The 14,824-nt window shown below is 39.3% G+C and overlaps 1 protein-coding gene across 1 annotated transcript in view; it reads left to right on the forward strand.

Moving 5' to 3' along the window:
* XRN2 (5'-3' exoribonuclease 2) overlaps positions 1–14,824 on the forward strand; it is an 85,080-nt gene that overhangs the window by 15,743 nt on the left and 54,513 nt on the right. Inside the window, exons 4-15 of the mRNA XM_084622280.1 lie at positions 578–689; positions 1,771–1,829; positions 1,909–1,998; positions 3,419–3,491; positions 3,608–3,658; positions 4,034–4,191; positions 4,604–4,678; positions 4,772–4,905; positions 5,034–5,091; positions 5,189–5,296; positions 8,984–9,028; positions 10,479–10,616. Coding sequence (XP_084478406.1) covers positions 578–689; positions 1,771–1,829; positions 1,909–1,998; positions 3,419–3,491; positions 3,608–3,658; positions 4,034–4,191; positions 4,604–4,678; positions 4,772–4,905; positions 5,034–5,091; positions 5,189–5,296; positions 8,984–9,028; positions 10,479–10,616 — 1,101 coding nt within the window. The remainder of the gene's footprint in view (positions 1–577; positions 690–1,770; positions 1,830–1,908; positions 1,999–3,418; positions 3,492–3,607; positions 3,659–4,033; positions 4,192–4,603; positions 4,679–4,771; positions 4,906–5,033; positions 5,092–5,188; positions 5,297–8,983; positions 9,029–10,478; positions 10,617–14,824) is intronic.

A 14,824-nucleotide genomic window follows, 5' to 3' on the forward strand; every position in this document is an offset into this window, starting at 1 on the left:
TGAAGACAAGCCCTTAGTCTGCTTTAATATTCTAAGACTGGAGATACTAGGACTTTATTTTCAAAGTCCATAACTTTATCTTAGACCACATGAGAGAGCCAGGAAATCCTGAGTCACTACTACTAGTTTGGGGTCACTGCAATTGCGGTGAACCTGGCGGACCATTGTGACGCTTCAGAAACTTCCTGGAGAGCATATTTAGTTTTCACGTGACTTTTATCAGCCAGTGATGGTGAAGACCAAGTATCAACATTCTTCCCCCCATTCCCTTTTGAAAATCACAGACCACTTGCCCAGAAATTGGCTCAGCAAAAGAACACACAGTGATACTAGTACTAGCTTCCTGTGGTCTTACAGCTATGGGAACTCATTTGGGGGAGGAGGGAACATGTAAAAGAAGGGAGGAGCCAGTTGGAAGATGCAAAACTTTTTATGTGATTGTCTCCACCCTGATGTATTGTCTAAATAACCCCATAAGGCTGTGTTGGGTGTTAACAAGTCACAGAAAACAGCTGAGCAGATAAGGAAAAAAACATCAAATACAATGTTGAGTAAAATACTATAACACATGTTTTAGGCTCCCCGTGCAAAAATGAATCAGCAGAGATCCAGGCGATTCAGAGCATCAAAGGAAGGAATGGAAGGTGCAGAAGAGAAGCAAAGAATAAGACAAGAAATTTTGGCAAAAGGTACAGATGTTTGCATCATACCTGATGCTATTCAGTAGCTGATGGCTTTAAGTGTGAGAGTGGCATCTTGTTTTGAAATAGACCGTTTTTTACTATAGCAGAGGCTAGATACTACAGAAAAATATAGGGCTCGGTGACTGCCACAAGCATGCATAGTATAGTAACTTATGAAAATACATCCTTACTCCAATGAGCTTACAGTCTAAAGTGAATTGTGCAAAAGAAAAATGCTCCTTCTTTCTCCCATGCACCTCTTGATTCGTTTTAATTTTTTTAAGGTTAGGTTGGGAGAGGAGGGGTGGTTGTTGTAATGGAGAGCTAATCAAAAGTGCTGTGGAGGAAGAACGAAGATGCTTGTGGCATTAAATGAGAGGCAGTGGTATAAGGCACAACGGTGCAGGTAGGGAAAGGAGACATGGGCAGATAGGGTGACCAGATAGAAAGTGAGGAAAATCGGGATGGGGGTGCGGGGTAATAGGTGCCTATATAAGAAAAATTCCCAAATATTGGGACTGTCCCTCTAAAATTGGGACATCTGGCCACCCTAAGTGGAGAAGGTATAGGAGGAAAGTTCTTGGAAGCCAAGAACAGCTTTAGTTAGAGGAAGTCTCTTCCTGGCAAATTCTGTCCAGCATCTTGTAGCAGGGAGAAGAAGTTATCTTTGCAGCCTCCTGCATGAACTAGTTCATGTTTGCAGTGACAGTATAGCAGTGTTGGTCCCAGAGTAGTAGAGAGAGAGATGAGTGAGGTGATTTCTTTTATTTGCCCACCTTTTGTTCTCAAAAGAGACAAGCTTTTGAGCTTACTCATTTTTTTCTTCTCAATGACCTTGTCTGAAGTACTTCATGACTATCTTGAAGTCTTGTTCCTTGTTAATTCTCTGCTTATTTTGATTGAAGATAACGCAGTGGTAACAACAGCTTGCTCTTGGGTTGGAGGGATCAAAAAATAGTTTTTATTAGAAGGGCTCGTGTTTTTTGTTCACTGTTTCAGATAAGCAATTTGTTTCCAGATAATCCTGCAAAAGTGGCGTTCATTTCTTATTTATTTTGACGTGTTTTTGTTAAACTTCTTTCTGTAGGTGGCTTTCTTCCTCCAGAAGAAGTGAAAGAGAGATTTGACAGCAATTGTATTACACCAGTAAGTAGTCTTGTACTTCAACCAGCTACTGCTAACACCTAAATGATGGGTTAATTTATTTTCTTCTCTCGCCTTTTAGGGAACCGAGTTTATGGACAATCTTGCTAAATGCCTTCGCTATTACATTGCTGATCGTTTAAACAATGACCCAGGGTGGAAAAATTTGACAGTAAGTTTCACACTTTCCTACTTCAAAAAAAAATTGTTTTAGTTTAGTGGTTTGTTTTAGTCTGAGCTATAGTATGATTGAACAGTGTAAATTTAAACAGTAGATTAGCTGTGTCTTCTGGCACTATGGTGTTCTTGGAGATGGGGGTAACTTGCACATCAAGGTTTTTCATCTAAAAGATACATTTCATCCTAATAACACCGTCCAGTAGAGCCATTTGTTATGATTTTATATAAAAATGGGGTTTAAGGAGCACAATAATAGGATTTGGTATTGGAAGCCAAGGTACATTGTCTCTAAAGACTGTGTGAGTTAAGACTCTACTCTTACATTTTCCCCCACATTCTTACAAAAAATTTTTTTTTCTTTTTCTGTATTGGATTTTTAACTTGCGTTCTGCCTCTTGTAGGTCTCAGGCCCGAGTTCTTGATCTCATTTATTACAAGTGATTGGAGGACAACACTCGACAATCAAGTTGCAGTGGGGGAGGTTTAGATTGGATATTAGGAAAAACTTTTTCACTAAGAGGGTGGTGAAACACTGGAATGCGTTACCTAGGGAGGTGGTAGAATCTCCTTCCTTAGAGGTTTTTAAGGTCAGGCTTGACAAAGCCCTGGCTGGGATGATTTAACTGGGAATTGGTCCTGCTTCGAGCAGGGGGTTGGACTAGATGACCTTCTGGGGTCCCTTCCAACCCTGATATTCTATGCTTCTATGATTAACACAATACTAGGCAACCAAAATGATTCCTATCACTTCTATCATCTTGTCTTTTTGACTTTTCTGTTTTTCCCATCAAGTCTTCCTGCTGACTGATAACATTGCATTTACCCTGTGTTGGGAGGGAGAATATTCAGCCTCTTCAGAGACTGCTCACCATTTCTTTTACCCTAGATGGGCTGTTAAAATGTGTTCTAATTTGGGGGGCAGTTCCCTTCATAAGCAACTGAGTTTGTGAACTTCACTGTTGGTCTGTCTGGGTACTTGTATGATCCACATCACAGTGGTATCTGAGAGTCTGGGATTCCAGAGTTCTAAAGGAGGTCTGTGGGGGGTCTCATACATGTTTTAACTGACTTTTAAACTTGCTTCGAAAACTTTGGATACATTAGCTAACTGTCAGTCCTACTAACTTTAGTCAGTACTCTATGATGAAGTTAACATATTATTTTAAGAGAATTGGTAGAAAATCTGTTTGAATAAAGTAATTCAGAGAGTGTAAATAACAAGTGACTCTTAAATTGGGTGCAATGAGTGTATAATTCATATTGAAGTAAAGGTAATTTAGATGCAATTACTAAACATTTCAAGAGTTTGGCATTCATATGGTCAAGACAAAAAATCTTAAATGTTTACTCGCTTCTTAATGTCAACAGCACAGTTTAAAAAAAATGTTTACATAGCTCTAAACGTTTTACAGGTTATTTTATCTGATGCAAGTGCTCCTGGTGAAGGGGAACACAAAATCATGGATTACATTAGAAGACAGAGAGGTAAGTCAACTAAAATATGCACACTTCTGTTGTATACTTGTAAGACGTGTTCAGAAGAATCGATGAAATTGCATGTAATAGCTTGATTTGAACACACTTGTTTTTCTTTTGTTTAGCTCAACCAAACCATGACCCAAACACTCATCATTGTTTGTGTGGGGCTGATGGTAAGTCCTCCTCCTTTGTAGCAATAAGTTTGTTGATTAAGCTTTTAACACTGGCAGTTTCCAGATGGTGAATAAGCTAGATGCTTAGGGTGATGCATGCATTTGAAGTATCCCATGGATTGGTTAATGTATTTTTGGAAGCTCTACTTTACTTTTGGGAGCAAGATCCAGTATTATCCATAGCTGAAGAATTAATTTATACCTGTAGTATCAAACAACACTGATTTTTACAGGACAGTATTTCAGATTGTACTGAATGCACCCCCACATGCCCTGCTCGCAGTTGTTTAAAATGGAATACACTTGATTCTTTAACTCATATGCAAGCCTTAATGTCTATTTTTCGTTACTTTTCTTTCTTGCTGTGGTTGATAGCTGATCTGATCATGCTTGGACTAGCTACACATGAACCAAACTTCACTATAATCAGAGAAGAGTTTAAACCAAATAAACCCAAACCTTGTGGTCTTTGTAGTCAGTTTGGCCATGAGGTTAAGGATTGTCAAGGCTTGCCAAGAGAGAAACAAGGAGAGGTAAGAGTTTTAACAGTTTGTGGTAGTTCTTTGATTGTTAGTTCAATTGTAGTAAGGTTTAGTGTCCACAGATGGTGGGTGATTTTTTGTTGTCTTGTGTTGTTTTTTTTTTGTTGGGGGGGGGGGTTTGAAGTACAACAGCAGTAATATGAATGGAATGACCTGACTCTCTTTTTTACAGTACAGTGCTAATTTGAAAACTACTCACTCTTTCATTACTAGTTAGTTGGGTAAAACTACTATTAAAGTTGGTAGGCAATTTGTCAAAGAAAAAATAGTATAAAGACTTCAGGAATTGGACTTGTATCTCTATACTTAATTCCTTTTGGATTAAACCTTTAATATTCAGCCAAAAAGTTTTAAGGTGGACCAGCATGTGAGTAATGCTTTCCCATATTCTTTTGTACTGCAGCATGATCAGTTTGCAGATTGTCCTCCTGGTTCTGAACAAGAGTTTATTTTTATCCGATTAAGTGTGCTGCGAGAGGTATGCAAAATTGTTTTGTAAAGCTGCTTTATGTAAAGTCTATTTGTAGTAGCATCCGACCAGCTTCCCAATGTCTGGGTTTTTTTGTTGCAGTATTTGGAAAAAGAGCTAACGATGGCCAGTTTGCCTTTTACTTTTGATATTGAGAGAAGTGTAGATGACTGGGTCTTCATGTGTTTCTTCGTGGGAAATGACTTTCTTCCTCATTTGCCATCTTTGGAGATCAGGTATGTAAAGCCACTGGATATACAAGAATAGATTTATTGACATTTGTTTCTGTGGATCTATCTAGCAGCGCTGTAAACGAGAGTGGCAGAGAGACTAGAACTTAACTCTTTTTATGCTTTGTTCACAGGGAGGGAGCAATTGATCGTCTGGTTGGCATATATAAAAATGTGGTGCACAAAACTGGGGTACATTTAAACTTTTTGTGTAGCTATTAGAAAACAAAAATCCAAAATTTTGGGAGGAACCCCCTACACCACATGCATTAACTTTCTTCTTTTGCAGGGGTACCTCACAGAGAGTGGTTATGTCAACCTACAAAGGGTACAGATGATCATGTTGGCTGTTGGAGAAGTTGAAGATAGCATTTTTAAAAAGAGGAAAGATGATGAGGTAAAGCATTTCTGAACTCCACGATCATCTTAGATGGCTTATATCACAGGTTCCTCAACTTCTCGCTGCGCCCTCCTTCAGATTCATGTCCCACGTGTGCCTGCCATATCTTTGGGGCTGGGAAAGGGGTAACCAGTACTCACGATATTGGGGGGGGGGAGTACTCAGCACCCAAGGGGGTTGGAGAACAAGGTGCCCAGCACCCAAGAGTGCCCTGTACCCAGTTCTCACAGGGGAGGGAGGAAGCAGGGTGCCTAGTACCCCATGGGAGGCGCAGGGGTATTCACCATGTAGCCGTCAAGGAAGCCGCCTGCGTCTTGCTGTAGTCGCACCTGTCTCAGTTACTGGGAGCCAGCTCCTGATCTTGTCCTCCTGTATAAGTGGAGTGCAAGAGGGGTGCACTGAAGGGCTGGCCCTGGTGTCAGGAGGGGAGCAGGAGGCTGTACCCCATGAATACTGGCCTTCCTGACTCTGTCTGTTTAGTACAATTCCATCCACTTCCCTGGTGCAGGCTTTGTGCCCCTGGGGCCACACAGAAGGGCTGGGGCCAATCTGTCTGGCCCTGGGGAGGGGATTAGTACCTCCCTGGGTGCAGTCTATGGCTCCCTGCTCAAAGTCCCCACCAACCTCCTCAGCAGAGGAGTGAAACTCTCAGTTGGTAGCTGTGGCAGTAGGGGAGCAAGATGGGCATGGAACTTGGTCCTGGCAGCTGAGACTGTCCTTGCAGAACCCCATATGCTTCCTCTGCTGGACAGAGCCCATTTTTGGCCCTGGAGTGCAGCCCTGTCAGGTGTGTGCGCCCCCCAGTAGCCTGGTGGTGCCCCCAGTTTGGGAACCTCTGGTTTTTTGCAGTGTTTAGTAGAATTTAGAAACAGTTTTCCTTAAAACGTTGCTGTCAAGCTGTCCAGAGAGGCTCGTGAGCGTGAGTGCCAACCTCTGGGCAGAGTGTCCCCAAACTGGTTGGTTATATGTTGTAGAACTAGATTTCACTAGCCAAGTAACAAGTGTGAACTCCTAAAGCACAGTAATATGAAGTCACAGATAACCCCCTTGGTACTCCAATCTGTCTTACCAGCCAGGTAAGCTTACCTTTGTGACAGACGGTCCCTTACACCAAGCGTCACAACCATATTCAGGTTACTCCAGGTCCCAAAGGACCAGTCAATTACCCCAGGTCAGTTGTACCTCAGATCTCAAACCAAAGACGATGTTTGTAGCCAATCCTATAATACTAACTAAAGATTTATTTACTAAGAAAAAAAAATGAGTTATTGACAAGATTAAAGCAGATCAACATACATAAATGAGAGTCTTAGGTTCCAAAAGGTAATAGCTGCTATAATGTGCTTGCTTTATATGTCCTTTAGGGCTGACCCAAGCCAACCAGCTTGGGGATCCCTAGCTTATGCTTAGAAATATTTGCCCTGTCTGAATTTCAAGCAGTATAGTGATGACAATTCCTTCTTGGCTAGAATGTTTATGCCCGTCCCCCCACGTTCAAATTGTTGTGTCACGAGAGCCTGGGCATGTACCCTCTTCATGAGTGTTGGGGAAGCAGTCAGCCAAGTATTTTGTCCGCTGATGTTCCACAATTGCTTGTCTGGTGTCTATAAGCCACCTTTTGTGGGGGAGGTGATGACACCTCTTGTGGTAAATTTAATATTTCACACTTGGTAATGCTTCTCTCCTGACTAGGGTTTTATAGTTTTAGTAAACATTTTTATAGTTGCAGAGAAAACACTTAAATATTACCTTAAAATATGGGACATATTATAAGCATCCTACATAAGGATGCAGTATTAGCCAAGCATTTCATAAAGTCTAAACATTAAACACTTTCTTATAACTCGATCAGTTTTAATAACACTAACACAGGCAAACCAGCCTGGTTACTAGCTGTGCATCTGTCAGTGTTGAGTGTGGCCCAGGAGCACTTGGCATGAGCTGGCATCTGGTTTGCCAGTGTCACAGTTACTACTTTGAAGATGTTCATTGTATTGTACAATGATATAGGAAACGCTGATAATGAAATAAGGCTAGTCTCTTCACACACACAATTCCCTTTCCTGCCTCACCAGTCTCCCCTTTGAGTCATCCTTTAGAGTGAATAACTCCATGGCCTTTCTTTGTTTCAAGCAACACTGTAGTGAAACTTATGTGATTTTTTTGTTAGTTTCACTGCTGCCCACAGTGTAGTGAATAGCACCTTTGAAAATAGACAACCCTGCGTAGTTTTCACTTTGCAGCAACATGGGAAAGTTCTGAACTCTAACAGGCACTGGAATGATCTAAAAGATAAGATTTCACTCCATTGTGTATTTTTCAGTTCATATTTAGTTCTTTTCAACCATAATGATTTGAAAAGTCCTGTTTTAAAAAACAAGCTTTTTTCTTGCCAATGGCCAGTAGGTGAGTGGATTTTTCAAGCCCTCCATAATTAATTATTTTAGTGCAGGGAATGAGGCTGGCACAGTACATGACACTACTGTAAAGACAGTCCTTGACTCGGAGCACTTACTTCTGTGTAAAAGCTGACTAAAAGTAACCATGTATTCACTTTTCTGCTTTGTGTCAAACCTGTTAGCTACACGGAAGGGTTCTTCAGAATTTAATGTACCAATGACTATTTTCATATTCTAAAAGCATTAACTATTAATGCTTTTAGAATACCAAAATAATTGCACTTGTTCAGTCCTTTTGGCTGTCTGACTTGTTTAAAGCTTCTTTACTTTTATGGATTTTTAGTTATATTTTCTTCCAGCAGGTAGATTTTTGACAAATTCCCTGCTAAATGTGTTGGTGGCAGCTTTGTGCGTTGTATTAAATTTAGTTAAGTTCTAGAGAAATATATTATGTTTGTGTTGTAATCAGTAAATATTACAGTGCTGCTTTTTTTCAGAAGAGATCCTTCAGCTGTTTCAAAGAAATTCGACTTAAAATGGTCAACAACTCGCTACACTGCAGCATTTTCCTAGCACCTGGGTTATACCTGTATTGCTAGAAAGTACTAAGCAAACAATCCTAAATAGTTTATTCAAAAAAAGGAGAGTAATAAAACCCCTCAATCAAGGTAACAGAACTGTGCTGAGTATCCCGTCAGAAAAACATTGTTTCAATGTTGGCAGGATGTACTGTATGTCATAACCATAATCTACAATTCTCTCAATATGATATGCTAAACTACAGTAGCAAACCTGACACTTGTCGAAGAACAGGCTTTGGAGCAAGATCCAGGATCTTAAAATAAAAAAAGTCAGGAATTTTTTGAGCCACTAGCAACTGTGACAAGAAACATGTATCTATGCTGAGTTACCTGTAGCATCTGGACTTCTGTAGTATCTTCACCCAGGTGGACAGATGGGCAAAACTCTGTTTCAGCATCTTCACATGTGTGCTTTAAAGATCTTGTTGTCCCAATGTAATTTTCTGGGTATTGTGAGCCATATTGAAAGCCCTTCAGTTTTGCAGGGTGTTTTCCATAGGATGCTAGTGTGGCTTAGAAAAACCATAGACCAGTAATCCTAGATGGGGCCACGGAAGAGTTCAGTTCTGCAAGCCTCAGAGGTCTGTAGCCATGATGCCTACTCAGACTTACTACTTAATCTTTCTTTGTGTGGTGATTAATGGAGGGTCTCAGGAAAGACCTTTAAGACTGGGTTACTTCAGTTGTCTTTACTCGTGTTTTAGGAGAACTTCAGAAGACGACAAAAAGAAAAAAGAAAAAGAATGAAGGTAAATTTAAAGAGATCATTTTTACAGGCATTTTTATATTGTGACAAACAAGTTTAGTCTCATTTCAGTAAATTAGATAAAATTGCAGTAATGATTAAGATAGTTCAGAGTAAGGCAAAAACTATGCAAAGTGTGTTATAAAAAACTTGCAGTATTGAATGGAAAAATCACATAATTAAATCTAAACCTATTTAAAATGGGTGAAAAGATTAAGGTGCTCAAGGATAACAATATCTGTACAATGTGAATACGGTATCAAATACTTTACAGTACCAGTTGCTCAGAGGGATTGTGCCATTGGGTTACACTGTCAGCAATCAGCAGAGAGAACAGAAGATGTGCCTCTTAATTGAGAGCCTGATTAAGAGTTTAGTAAACTGACTACAGAAAATTAAACAGTTAATGCTTAATCAAGCTTGAACCTTTAAACAGGCAAGTCAGAATTCCACAACAAGGTCTCTTCTGCAAGTGTAACTTGCTCATATTGTGACTAAAATATATGTGCAGATTTATTCACAGTAATACAAAATACCACTTATTCACAATGGCAAAGTGTTGATTGTTGTGACAGCCTTAACATGTACTTGTGTATGTTAAACCCTTAAAATTGCATTTAATTTGTGTTTTTTGTACTAAATGTCCTTCCTAACTTTTTAGAATAGATTCTGGCATGTTCATTTGAATCTAGGGTTTGTATAATAAACATGTTACTTGCTAGCTCATTCAAATAGGTGTAGCTTCTTTACAATGTGACCTAATGATCCATGAAACCCAGAAGGGCCTCAGTACACTGGGACCTTGGCTTCAAGACAGTATCTCTGTCCAGTGCTTTTAATATGTCAGATGCCCCCAGCCATTTCCCAGAGCTTGATGTCTCTTTGTATTTCCTTGAGGCACAAGGACTCTAGATATACAGTGGAGGAGTGTCAGAGGATCATCGTCACTTCATTTAACCAAAGTTTTTCAAACTTTATAGAGCCCCTTTTCATTGAGTGTTATGTGCATATCAAGTCTAAGTATTGCTATCAGAGTGCAAGAAAATGATTTATCTTCCTTGAAATGTAAATCCTATTTTTCACACACTAATAGCTAGATGGAGTTTCTTCAGTTAAAAAGAAAAAATCATATTTTCTTCTGTTTCTGGAACTTCAGTACAAAAATGTAACTTTCTGAGAGCGCATTTAATAAAACCCTTGAAAATAGGAAGGCCTGAAATTGTAAGTGCCATCTTATCCGAGGGTATATTTTACATGTACAAGATCTTGCTTAAACATACTTCTTCTAAGATGAACTGAATAAATAATTGTGATCCAGCTGTGCTCATTTTATATTCTAGCAACTGATAATCTAAGAACTCTAAAGGAATATCAGCTGTACGTGCTAATTTTTATTCTTGTAATCTCCAATATTAGATTTATATCACCATGTGTATATTTGCTTGCTTTTGTAGAGGGATCAGCCTTCTTTTATTCCTGGTGGCCAGTTTTCCCCTCAAGCTTTGGGGAGAGGAAATAGATCTAGTCCTCAGGCAATCAGTAACCCCAGGCAGACAGCCTATGAAATGAGAATGCAAGACAAACAGAACTTGGTGAGTTGATGTTTAGATTTTTGTTATAATTGTAAGAAGGAAAAAAGTAATGAATATACTAGTGTTACAATTTACTTCTAAGCTCTTAATCGCTCCATTTTCACTTTCTTTCTTGAAGAACAACTTAAATAGTCAAGTTTTTAATCAGTTTTCCAAGGCTACTTAAGACAGGTTTTGTTCATTTTAATATTTCAAATATCCTTGATTAAATATTTCTGAAAAGGTAAATATAAGGCAAAGAATGCCCTTCCAATCAAAAATAAGCACTTTTAAGCAAACTTGAATCCTTACACAAGATTATGGAGTTGAGGCTGTTATGAGCATGGGATTTAAGAACTTGCCCTCTGAAGAAATGTAGGAAAAATAAAATCAAACTAAGCAACTGAATTGGGGTTAATATTTTTTAAAAAGATTATTCATTTTTCTAAACTTTTCATTTTTACTTCTGTCATGCTGTGTGACTGGATGAATACTCGCTCCGCAGGGCGTTACAATCTCTAATTAGCAATATGGGGTTGGTGGAATATGTTCACAAAAGGGGTTTTTCGGTTGTTTTTGAGGTTCTAGAACAGGCACTTTAAGTGCTTTAAAATCTGTATGGTTAATCAGATTGCAAGGAGATTTGTTGCATCTCCTAGAGGCACAGGGTATGTCAGTGGTCCAAATTTTGGCCCTTTGGCCAAGAGATTCCTGAGCCCCTGGAAAACAGCTCTTCTTAAAGTTGACACTTTCTGGCAACTCCCCCCTGCCCCCCATAGATAGCGATCAAACCAGAGCTGAGGTCATTGCACTAGGGTCTCAAATGCTTGAGGGTGATCTCTAATACAGTTCCATGCTAAGCCTCACATGCGTATTCAGGAGCCTGATGGATTACTGTGAGCATGTGCAGATGGGTTAACAGGATTTTTAGTTTTCAACGTTTCACCCCAGCTGGATAGCTGAAGGTGGTAAGCAGTAGTCCTTTTGAACCTGACCCATCCCACCTAGTGTCATTCTGAGTCCTACCTTGGGCAGGAATTTGAAAAAGTTTGAAAGGCATATTGCTAAAATCTGTCAGGGTTGTGTGTGTTGAACAGGTGAATGCTTTCTAGCAATAGAGGAGGTGGGGGTGAATCTGAGTGAGAGGTGCTTGGGATTGCATCTAGGGCAGGGGGATAAATGGAATGTGTTGTAGAGCAGGAATGGTTTGTGATCCAGATTTGGGGCTATTTGAACAAGGGATTCATGAGAGACAGCCCTGTGATCCATTACGCTTGTGAAATGGGTAGATGAGCCTCAGCCTTACCTACCTGGAGAAGCAGATTGTTTTTCAAATAACATTTAAACTTGATTTCCCACCCCCCAAAGGGCTGGTGGGTTCCCTGCACTCTTTTGGGGTAACCCTCAAGTATTTGAGACACTGGTGCAATGATCTGAGCCCTGGTTTGATATCTGTGTCTTAAAGCGGACCTATTCTGGCCTCATATTTAGAGGACATGTGGTTCATGTGCCTCATGGATTATGCTACGCATGTGCATTGAGGGAGTTCAAGAATGTTGCAAGGCACCTGAGCTCAAACAGGATCTCTGTAACTCCAAGGAGATGTTCTGGCCACTGAGGAGCACGCCGGTATGGAGTTAAAATCCACTCCAGGTTAGAAATTTTAGCTTTTTTTTTTTTTTTTTTTTTTTTTTTTTAAATCTCATCTTCCAAGACCAGTGAAAGCCCAGTTTTACATAATAGTAGTTTTTTTTTCTAATTTTAAATGAAAATATTGTTCATTGGAGTACATTGCATTTGGGTCAATGTATAATCCATTCTGTATAGGTTCTTATACTAAGCTCATATTTTGTATGATGCTGGCTGATGCCAGAGCTGTTTACGTTAGCTTTAATTTTCTGTATGCTTTTGTGATTGCCAAAAAAAAACAAAAAAAACCCACACTGTGCTGGTCCATGCAGTCTCTATTCTAACCCAGGAATGGGTATAACATCCAACTTCCACTACAGTGCAGGCAGAAAACAAAAAACCTCTTACAGTCCCACCCCTGTGAAATGTCTGTCACAGCTGAATGTGCTTAGTTCTTTTCTTGTCTCCAACAGATGGAGATAACATTCAGGCTGGCTGAAAAATAGGTAGTTACTGTCTCTGGGAACAATTCTGTAGACTGTCCTTTTTGTAGGATTATTTGGTTTAGAGGGGGATGCTCTCCAGTGGAGAGTATTTTAGTTTATTTTCCCTTGTGCTCTGAGTGAATACACCCGTGAAGTTGTCGGAAAAATTGCAGTTTGAAAATAAATTGAAAGGTGCACCATTTGATATTTAATGTTAGTGCAATAGAGCAGGGGTTCTCAAAGTGGGGGTCAGGACCCCTCAGGGGGTCGCGAGGTTATTGCGTGGGGGGTCGTGAGCTGTCAGCCTCCACTCCAAACCCCACTTTGCCTCCAGCATTTATAATCGTGTTAAATATATTTAAAAGTGTTTTTAATTTATAAGGGGGGTTGCACTCAGAGGCTTGCTATCTGAAAGGGGTCACTAGTACAGAAGTTTGAGGACCACTGCAGTGATAACTCAATTAATTAGCCTCTTACTCCACCTTTTCATGTTTTCGGTATGTGTGTAATATATCTATCTATCTTCTTACTATATGTTCCATTCTATGCATCCGATGAAGTGGGCTGTAGCCCACAAAAGCTTATGCTCTAATAAATTTGTTAGTCTCTAAGGTGCCACAAGTCCTCCTGTTCCTTTTGCGGATACAGACGAACACGACTGCTACTCTGAAACAGCGTACTCAAAAAATACTCATCCAATTGTATTTTTTAGTGTTGGTTGTCAGTGTTACATACTGAATGACTCTTTGCACATACATAAGCTATTTAGCTCTGGTTCGTTCAGTGGACCGTAGAAGGTGTCCACGCTTAATATGCAGCTAAGTCAGGCAGCTCTACGTTATGTACAGGTATCTCCCTTTTGAGCACTGGTGGAAAAAAATATCTATTGTGTATGTGCAAATTGTTCTCCCCTGCCTAGGGCCTTGTAACATAGCCAAGTTCCAACCAGTTTTTGCAATGGCTAGCTTCACAGTGGCTGGGTTTTAACTTTCTAGATTCTGTTTCAGCTATAATGCTGTTCAAAAATCAATTTTCTATAATGCAAAGGAATATCTTCCCTGCTGCCCCTAATATATAAAAATAAAGACTGAACTGCTAATTTGTTTATACTTTCTTTAAAAATTTCCTATACCTGCTTACAGGCAAACTTTAGGAAAGTTGAGTGATTGAAAACTAGAGGTGGTTGTTGTGGAAGTATAGTAAGGATTCCCCTTTTGCTCTGTTTGTCCATCCAAACAGTAAATGCACATTTCAATAAAAATTTCTCCATTCCTAGTAAGTATTTTGTCCAGTAAGCCTGGGTAAATAAGTTTGCCTTTTTAATTTACTACTTGCTTTAATCCTGAAATTTTGTGTATTAAAGCAAATTGTTTGAGGCTTTCATCAGAATTTTAACTTCCTAGCTCTTGTCAGTTTGCCACAACCTTCAGTGTTTAAGTTTTATTTACCGTAAATATCTTCTAACTATGATCTGCAAAAATAAGAGCGACTTCCTAAAACTCTACTTCCTAAAATTTTCTTCTATGTTAAAATACTTACATTTGAATAGAGGGTCACTTGCAATTTTCAGAAATATTCTAAATTTGGCTGCCAGTTCTGAATTCTAAGTCATCTTTATATTCTAGTCTGCACATTGTGACCTGTTTTTTTGCCATGATAAACAGAAGTAATAAACGGTTTCAGAGTAGCAGCCATGTTAGTCTGTATTTGCAAAAAGAAAAGGAGTACTTGTGGCACCTTAGAGACTAACCAATTTATTTGAGCATAAGCTTTCATGAGCTATAGCTCACTTCATCGGATGCAAGAGGCTAACCAATTTATTTGAGCATAAGCTTTTGTGAGCTACAGCTCAAGTGAGCTGTAGCTCACGAAAGCTTATGCTCAAATAAATTGGTTAGTCTCTAAGGTGCCACAAGTACTCCTTTTCTTTTTGAGAAGTAATAAAATAAGCCTTGTATCCAATTGTTTTTTATTCCTACTGTTAGACTGGGCTATACCAAACGTTTTATGCTTTGTCACAAAAAAATCATGTTTTGTTGTTGGTTTTTGTTTTTACATTCCAGTGTTTGATTTCTATTATAAAGCTCTATTTTATGCTAGTGGACTTCCTAATAT

The sequence above is a fragment of the Lepidochelys olivacea genome (genome assembly GCF_965140295.1).
Source record: "Lepidochelys olivacea isolate rLepOli2 genome assembly, chromosome: 3".
In the NCBI taxonomy this organism is placed as follows: Eukaryota; Metazoa; Chordata; order Testudines; family Cheloniidae; genus Lepidochelys; species Lepidochelys olivacea.